This window comes from Dendrobates tinctorius, unplaced genomic scaffold (genome assembly GCF_039654945.1).
Source record: "Dendrobates tinctorius isolate UK_male_01 unplaced genomic scaffold, ASM3965494v1 ptg000060l, whole genome shotgun sequence".
Lineage (NCBI taxonomy): Eukaryota > Metazoa > Chordata > Amphibia > Anura > Dendrobatidae > Dendrobates > Dendrobates tinctorius.
The window spans coordinates 36662261-36672008 of record NW_027361728.1 but is presented as its reverse complement, the minus strand read 5'-3'; the positions used below and the strand labels follow the sequence as shown (position 1 = coordinate 36672008).

Genomic DNA, 9748 nt, shown 5'->3' with positions numbered 1-9748 from the left:
CACTGTGCTTTTTTTGGGCTTTTTCCATACACACAAAAAAATTCACAAAAAGATACAGTGTGAATATACCCTTAAAGAAGACCTTTAGCAACATTTTTCATGTTGTACACGACACATGATGTAATATTCGAATATAAAGTTTTTTTATTTTATTTTGCGGATCTGTGGTGCCGATATTAGCAATCAAATCTAAGTGGACGTTATCATAGTTTTCACTGGATTTTGTGTATTTCATCCTATATGATGATGCCAAATCATAAGCCAAAAGCAACACACAGCAGAAAAAGAACAGTACCCCAACAGTAGCTTGGAACAGGCTACTTCTGTGTGAGCGGTAATGTCAGCCTGATCTGGTTGTTGAAGAGCAATTGCAAGTGAGCACCAGTGACATACGTGTGATTAATGACATCCTTGCGCTCTCATCTCTAAACATGTAATGTGGGAGCACAGCATAGGAGACAGTGTTATGAGAGGAGGAGAGCTGGTAGAAGGGTTTGTAATGTGATACAGCTAAACTCAGATGTGCTGCCCCTCCGCCCACAAAGCCAGAACTTTATCTGAAAGGTGATAGACATCTGTGCTCTATTCTCCCAACACTTTATAACCATGTTGGAGGTTAGATCAAGAGATTAGGGCTGTCTATCTTTTTATCTCACACACTGGTAAACCTGCTCTTTGACAAGGGGGTGCGCGTTCTTATTTACCCTTATTGTTAATGTCTGCTATGATCAGGCAACATCATACAAGGAAAAGAAGTACACCCCCCCAGCCAAAATTAACATCCACTTGGACTTAACAAAAATTAACTAATTAGATGCCAAATTTGTTGACTGCTAATATCTCCACAACACAGATTTAAAAAAAATGTTTTATTCCTCGCTGCAGCCACTGTGCCCAGTTCAACATGAAAAATTTGGTGAAAAATCCTCTTTTAAACTATGAGCTTGATATAAACAAAGAGGTGCAATCCAGAAGCCTGATCTGCTGTGGTAACAAGCTCTATAGGTTTGGTTAGGTTAAATATAAGGATGTCCAGTTCTGGTTTGTTTTGCTTCATTTGCATCCTATTCTCAAATTACCCAGGAATGTGTTAAAGACTTTATTCCAGCCTACTAAATTCTTGGTGTGGATGATTTACCCCACACAGCTCTGAGATGATGTAACACATTCTTTTAGAGAAAAAGGAACTGACACAAAAATGTGTCACATATCCCAGGGGTTAATAGCATTGCTATCCCTATACAAGCTTGTTTAGTTGGAGCCCATGTCCTAGCATATCCGGAAACAATTAAAAGCCCAGCAGGTTGGGCTGACACATGTATACAATGGATTTGTGTCCTGACTACAGTTTCTAAGAAACAAAAGTTTACAGAAAGTGCTTGGAAAACACCATTCGTTCCAGCCCGCCTGACAGTGAAAAGCGGCACTTTATGGAAAATGACGAGCCTCTATCAGATTACTGGAGGAATCCTGACCGCTTTTGGCACCCTAAGCATTATTTCAGGGGTTATAGCATTTTTTCCTGTCTTTAGCTACAATCCATTGTTTATTGGTTGGAATACTCGGATTGCTTGTCCTATCTGGAATGGAGCACTGGTAAGAGAACAAAAGCACACTCTGGGTTTTATTGCATGTCATATTTGGGCTAGGTTCACACTAGGAATTTAAATTTTATTATCATGGGTCAAAATTCATTTATTTGCTCCCTGTTCTTTATAGAGCGCCAATATACTGTATTTCACAGATCAGTATGGATAATGAGACATATTATGGGGAGTTGGGAAAGATTTATCAAGTGTAATAAAATTCAGTCGGAACATGTGAGAAAAATGGTGCAAACTTCATCAAATTTATTGACATGACTTACTCAGCATGATACATTTGGTTTTAGCTCTCCATAGTTGTGTAACGCCACCTGTTGCTTTTAATATACTTTCCTTATTTTACAACTGCTGTCAATTACAAGTCTCGCAGTTATTGTAAAAGGTGTCTACATGAGTTTGTCATATGCCATGTACTATATGGACATTGATGTGGCGCGGTGTGCTCAGCAATGGACGGGCTAAAAACCAAATATTAGTGATTTACTAATGCTAGTGCATTATATGAACAATCTCTTCCCACTGTAGCGTGCAATAGATTCATTGACAAGTAAAAATGGCTCAGAAATCCTTGTTAAGTGTGCTGCTCTCCTATAAAATTATTATTATTATTTTAGCGCAATTTTTTCCATGGCGCCTTACATGTGAGGAGGAGTATACATAATTAAAGCAAGGTCAATAATCATTAACAATATAAGACACCGACTGGTACAGTAGGAGAGAAGACCCGGCCCTCGAGGCCTCAGTCTACAAGGGATGGGTGGGAATACAGTAGGTGAGGGTAGAGCTGGTCTTGCAGTGGCGTGGTGGAACGAGGGTTACTGCGGGTTGTAGGCTTGTCGGAAGAGGTGGGGCTTCAGGTTCCTTTTGAAGGTTTCCAAGGTATGCGAGAGTCTGATGTGTTGAGGTAGAGAGTTCCAGAGTAGGGGGGTGAACTGGAGAAATCTTGTATGCATTGTGGGAAGAGGGTATAATAGGGGAGTAGAGAAGGAGATCTTGTGAGGATAGGAATTTACCGTATAAACTTGTGTATAAGCCGACCTGTGTATAAGCCGACCCCCCTAATTTTATCACAAAAAACTGGGAAAACTTATTGACTCGCGTATAAGCCTAGGGTGCACAGTGAGTGGCCCTAGTTATGCTGCACAGTGAGTGGCCCCAGTTTTGCTGCACAGTGTGTGGCCCCATCATGTTGCTGCTGCTGCCTCCGTTACCAAAAAAAACCAAACTGTATACTCACCTCCGTTGCTGGCCGCTGCTCATCAGCATTGCGGGCTCTGCAGTGACTGTGCAGGCAGAGGGCGCGATAGCGCCCTCTGACCTGAATGTCATTGCAGAGGACACAAGACAGCAGAGCGACGCGCAGGGACAGGTGAATATGCCTCCCCCCTTCATACTCACCCCCATCCTGGTGCTTGTCTCTGCAGCACAGCCCCCCTGCTTGTACCTTGTTCTCGGCGCTGCTCTTCCTGCTTCAGCGGTCACGTGGTACCGCTCATTAAACTCATGTATTCATGAGTTTAATGAGCGGTACCACGTGACCGCTGAAGCAGGAAGAACAGGGGGTACTGAGAACATGGAACAAGCAGGGGGGCTGCAGAGAAGGGTGAGTATGATGTCTGACACCCCCGCTCCCCCTCCCCCGCCGATCCCCCCCCAGTATATGACTGTGTATAAGACGAGAGGGGGACTTTCAGCCCCAAAAAAGGGCTGAAAATCTCGGCTTATACACGAGTATATACGGTAAGTACCAGGAGACTAGGTCACAGATGAGTGGAGGAGACAGGTTGCGGATAACTTTGTAAGTCATGGTTGGGGTTTTGAACTGTAGTTGGCAATCGGCAGCCAATGAAGGGGTTGAGTCTCTTCCACTTTTTCAGATATATTTGTGTAAGTGTGAAAAAGTGGTACATGTGTTTTGGGCTCATTTATACCCTGATATACACTGTGGAGAAGTACTTTAGTGCATCCCTCATTCATCAACGCTTTGCTTGCTGTTTAATGAATACAGAATAGTTATTGAGTTAAGCTAGGTGGAAAAAAAAATTCCCGCAGCATGCCCCCTTTTCAGGGTGTGTGCACACGTTGCGGATTCTGCCGCGGATCCGCAGCGGATTTGGCCCTGTGGATCCGCAGCAGATTCTCCTGCGATGTACAGTACTATTATATTCAATATAAAATAAAAAACGCTGTGCACATGCTGCTGATTTTTTATCGCAGATTTGATGCAGTTTTGAATCTGCAGCATGTTAATTCTTTGTGCGGATTCCGCAGCATTTTTACACCTGCTCCATTATAGGAATCCGCAGGTGTAAAAATGAAGGCAAAATCCACACAAAATCTGCAGTTAATCTTCACTAAATCCGCAGGTAAAACGCAGATCATTTTACCTGCGGATTTAGAAAAATCCGCAGCAGAATCCGCAATGTGTGCACATACCCTCAAAGTAACTTAGCAGAATAATGCCATGAATAATATCCATAAGCACTGGATTTCTTGTTTCTAATAATGCTAGAAAATACTGGCTGCAAGAGACATTAAACACATTTTCTGACCCTTAGGCTGGAGTCACACTAACCTGCGCAAAATACGCTCCGTATTTTACATGCGTAATACGGATCAATGACCACTAAATAGTGGTCCGTAGGTCATCCGTAAGCAAGGTGAGGTCGCGTATTTTGCGCATGTGTGTATCCGTATGTAATCCGTATGCAATCCGTATGGCGAGATTTTCTCGCAGCCTTGCAAAATGGACATTTAACGGTTTTGAGGCCTGCAAACAATTTAAATCATTAGCCTGCACCCTATTTAGACACTCAGAAACAGGTGGCTGCCTACATTCTGTACATTTGTCACCTTGCTTTCACGAGGTGTGTTGGTGTTCTTTGTGCAGCATGGCAGAGGGTCTGACATTCAATACAACCGAGCAGGTTCTCTTTACCTGGCTTTTGTCACGGCGCTTTGGCCAACCATATCCTGTGATAGTGGATCCGCGGAGGAGGAGACGCATGTGGGTACATCCACTTTTGAGGCAACGACTCACAAGAGGTCATTTTCACCGCCTCTATTCGTCTCTGCGGGAGCATCCGGAGAAATTTTACCAGTACTGTCGAATGAGCATTTCCACATTTGATCGCCTCTGAGACAGTGCGCCCTGGGATCACCTTTCAGGACACTAGGATGCGCAAAGCCATATCTGCAGAGGAGCGACTTCTACTCACAATACGGTATGTACTACACAACCACATTCTCTATGTTCATAATGTGTGTGTTAATTTATGTTTTTTGGCCTTCTTGGACAAAGTTTAATACCCTCATCTTACTCAAAATATGTTTCACCTGACACAGCAGAATGTTACATCTAATATGTACTGCTTATCACTTAGTCATTGTGCCACCAAATATGTGTGTGTTGTTCTCTCTCATTTCCTACCAAGTTTGGTCGGCATGTAACTGATTTTTTTTTACTTTAGCCATTCTAACCTGTACTATTTCTGTTGTTCTACAGCTTCCTGTCCACTGGCCTGTCTTATGCCGCCCTCCACCATGAGTTTCTCATTGGAAAGTCAACCATTTCAGGCATAGTGAGGTCTACATGTGCAGAAATCTGGACAAGACTCCATCAGGTGGTCCTACCCGAGCCCAGGATGGAAGACTGGTTAAGGATTTCAAGGGACTTTGAGGAGGACTGCCAGTTTCCAAATTGTATTGGGGCCCTGGATGGCAAACATATCAGGGTGCGTAAGCCGCCGAACTCAGGCTCCCAATTCTTCAATTATAAGCAATACTTTTCTGTTGTATTGTTGGCTCTGGTAGACCCTCAATACAAGTTTATAATTGTTGACATTGGGGCCTATGGAAGGACGGGAGACTCTAGAGTCTTCAATACTTCCATAATGGGTCGGCGGCTACGCACCAACCAGTTGGATCTACCACCACCACGCCAGCTACCAGGCTCCCCCGAACAATCAGTCCCTTATGTCCTTGTGGCAGATGAGGCCTTTCAGTTATCACGTAATGTCATGAGGCCATATCCCCGGCGCAACCTTGACCACAGGCGCAGAATTTTTAACTTGCGCCTATCACGTGCTAGGCGACTGGTGGAGTGTTCCTTTGGGATTCTTTGTGCCAAATGGCGGGTACTCCAGTCTGCCATTCAGTTGAGTGAGCAAAATGTGAATGAAGTTGTCAAAGCCTGTGTTGTTCTGCATAACTTTACCAGGATACATGATTGTTCCTCCTCTGATGGTGTTGTGCGTAGGCCGGACAATGTGCGCAGGGTGAGACCACCTATCATCCCTCAACATAGACCGCTCTCTGGCCTCAAAGTGCGTGATATATTCACGAATTACTTTATCTCACCTGAGGGGGCAACTTCTTGGCAAGAGAATGCTGTGTCTATGTTATAATTTGTTTTTTTAAAAGTGTGTCTAAATATATATTACTCAAGCCTTTTTATGATTCTATGAGTGTTTCTTTGCATTGGTTGGTGTCTGTTAGTATGTTGTGAGGGATAGTGAAAAATCACACAGAGACGTTAACTAGAGTAGACAAATTTTTAGTTTTGCCTTTTTTTTTTGTTTTGCTTAAAGGCAAACATAATTTTGCCATAACACAAATTTGGCAATGGCCAAAATGACCCTTTGTGCCTTCTTTAACTTGGTGTAACATTAACCTTGATTAGGCAACAAAGGGTGAGCTCCATCACCTAAATAAAGTCAATAAGATAACACTCACATTTCCTCATAATGTTTTCCAATCATAGAATGATTCCACCATGACAGGCAAGGCTACCTCACATCTTTCACACAGATATTACCTGTCTGTAGAACAGACAATATTTAAGCATGCTATACTGGAAAGGATGAAAATACAAAACTCACTTGTTAAGACATAGAGAGAGCGTGATATTGTGAATGCTGGTCGCCTCAAATTGGTTTACTAGAGAATGCTAATAACAAAGTTGACTACTTAACTAAAGGCAAGCACGCCTTTCCTATGCATTAGCAAGTGATTAGTGTATTTTCATCCTTTCAGGTAACAGTATAGCGCATTTAAATATTATCGCCCTGTGTGGGGCCATACTGTTGCCCATGATGCTGTTGTTGTCCAGCCTCCTGGGCCTGTTGGTGATACTGGCCAGAGTAATGATGATGGTGAGGGGCTTCTTGTTGGCTATGGTAGGCCCGTGGCTCATACCCACCAAGATAGCCAGATCGTCCCCAACCAGGTTGGGACCAGCCTCCAACACTGGGTGGGTACAAGTGGCCATATTGGTGGGGTTGGCTTGAGGAAGACATTTGGGGCTGCGGAATAGAAGGATGGGTAGGGGGAGGAAGGGCTTGAGGTGTTGGCCCACGTATTAGGGGCTGTTCAGACCCTGCTTGACCAAGCATCTGTGTGGATGGTCTCATGCACATTAAATTTCTTGGTGAGAGCTGCCACCTCTCCAGAAATTCAAACACCTCATATAGGGTATTGGGGGGGGTGCTTGCATCAAGCAGGATCTGAATACATCCCCTAATACGGAGCCTGACCTCACGGGTAAGGGCACGGAGATAAAGGGTGAGGCTACGTGCATAGGCCTCCTCACCATCATCTGTAGTGACTCTGGACAAGTAATTCAGCACCCCAGTGTCCACATTGCTCCTGCTCTCTTGAATGGTGACCTGGCGCCTTCTTCTTATTCGCCGTGATGCTAGAGCAGCCTGTGGGGAGGGCCTGATCTGGGCAGTTGGGCTGCTGCTCAAGTTGCCCATCTCTTCCAGGATGGGTGAGGTTGCAGCTGCAGACCGTCCTGGTGGTGTGTCGTGTAGGGCAGCCATTGTGTGTTCTGGTGATGCCTCCTCTTCAGCCATCCTTCTTGTAGGGGGAGAAGATGGGCCAGCCACCTCATCCCCTACAGGATCTATAATGGGCTCTGCCTCTGAGGCCGTTCCTCGATCCGTAAGGTTGGATTGAGTTCTGTTATGAAATAGAACAGAGGCAAAAATACATCAATATTTTTGTCCCTGTAAAGTATTTGTGTAATGTTTTTGTGTCATGTGGTGTGAGGTATGTACTTACGGTCTCAGAGCCAGAATTGGGGCCAGGAAGTTCAGCCGGTCATAGTAGATATATTTGCGCTTTACATGGCCAGCATCCCCACTCCTGGACCGCTGCTGGCGTTCCCGGCGGTACTGGTCCCGGATGCTTCTCCACCGTTTCATCACATCTTCCACTGCAATGTGACAGGAAAGATTGTCAAAATCACATATTTGAGAGGTCACATTTTCAAACAGTAGTCTAGGCATGGGGCCTTATGGGGTGTGCGTTCTACCCATGGTGGCATATGTAATTGGGCCGATACCCAGGGTCTCATTAGCTCCCCTGAAACTAATTTTAGTGGCTAGGAGGATGAGGAGCTTGTGGCCTAACCCCTAATTATGGCTGTGTGAAGCCACGTGTCACATCCTAATGTAACGGCCTCATGAGGCTAATAAAAGTACACGCACAGGAAGGGGGGGGGCTGATTGTAGATTCATTTTATAGCGCGCGCTAACGTTAATTATATTTTTATGGTTGCACTTACGAATTTTATGCTGCTCATCACGTGGTCTGTCACCAAAGTCATGGTACTTCTGGCGACAGATGCGCCTCCATGACGCCTCCTTTCTTGTGCGGTTCGCATAGTTTGCGTCGCGTGGGTCCCATATTTCTGTACGCCCCTGCACCAGCACAATGAGCATCTCTACATTAATATATGTGGACGCCATGCTGCTGCTGTACTCCGTGGAGGCGTACTTCCTGGATGTCTGGAGTGCTTTTTGAGCTCATTTGCATGTCTACACTTCCTGATGATGGATTGGCCCATTTCCTGTTCACCAGCCAAAAGACCTGCGTATTGCTCGCAGGTCACATGTGTGTTCCGTGTGTAATCCGTATTTTTTGCGCACCCATAGACTTGCATTGGCGTACTACGGGCGTAGTACGCTGACAATCGCAGCATGCTGCGAGTGGCACGGAGCGTAGGATACGGAGGAGAAATATACGCCTGGTGCGAGTGACCCCATAGAGAATCATTTGTTCGTGTCTAATGCGTGCTTTTAGCGCCTCTCACTCTCCCGTATTCCACGCCAGTGTGACTCCGGCCTTATTATAAAATCAGCTGACATTCACCAATCTCTGGTGTTAGTGGTAAAGGTCACAGTCAGTCAAGTGCCTATTTAGGTATAACTATTTGGTAACATCCACTAGGGGGCGCTTTAATCCACTAAACAGATCCGTCTTTCATGTTTGTCCTGTGATTCTTTCACTCAAATAGCCATAACAAAACTTTTTCGGCTGTCTTTCATTGGTGTAAATATTCTTATTTTCCATTGCATGTGCTTTATCACAAACCACATTTACAACACACTGGGATAAAAAGACGCCTCATGTAAATATTTACCTGCAGTCAGTTCCGAAAATAAGACTGATTATTACATCTCATGTCATGAAAGACTCTATTTAAGCAATTCTTAATCATTTGCATTCTTGAACTTCTACGTATGCCTTTCTTGGAGAGAGAATTTGCGTTTCGCATATTCAATGTCATTTTGGGACATCTGCAGAATCTGTTTCCCTCTTTAGGAATGTGATCGTCTATGCTCCAATGTTTCGGATTTTGCATTTCGAAGTATACTAGAATGTTCAGATGACAATTTGTATTTGAGTGGGAAGGTGGTCCGACATACATACAGTATCTACAATTAGCATACTTATACAATGTTATAGGTTATATCTGAAGATTAACCAAGAGAAAAAGAAAAATAGCGCTACAAAATATCTCACAAATATACAGTATCTTTATTAAATACTAGATGGTGACCCGATTCTAATGCATCAGGTATTCTAGAGTCTCTCTCTCTCTCCCCCCCTTGCGCTGCAGAACTCCCGACGGAGGTTTGCGTCGCTCGAATGCGCTGATTGGCCGCGGCCAGCATGGCGCAACTAATCAGCTCCGCGGGATTTCCGTTAGACAGACAGAATTAGACAATTATATAGTAGATATGACAGATTTTGTTAAAAAAAAACCCAAATAGCTCATTAAAGGTCAGGCAACAAACTTACCAATGCTATATTCAGTATAAAGTTTGTATACCCAGATCATTCCCTAGTGGTCAACA

The 9748-nt window shown here is 44.2% G+C and overlaps 1 protein-coding gene across 1 annotated transcript in view; it reads left to right on the top strand.

The window, feature by feature from the left end:
* The first annotated feature begins 1279 nt into the window (after positions 1 to 1279).
* TMEM212 (transmembrane protein 212) overlaps positions 1280 to 9748 on the top strand; it is a 34081-nt gene continuing 25612 nt past the window's right edge. The window contains exon 1 of the mRNA XM_073578844.1: positions 1280 to 1596. Coding sequence (XP_073434945.1) covers positions 1438 to 1596 — 159 coding nt within the window. The 5' untranslated portion in view covers positions 1280 to 1437. The remainder of the gene's footprint in view (positions 1597 to 9748) is intronic.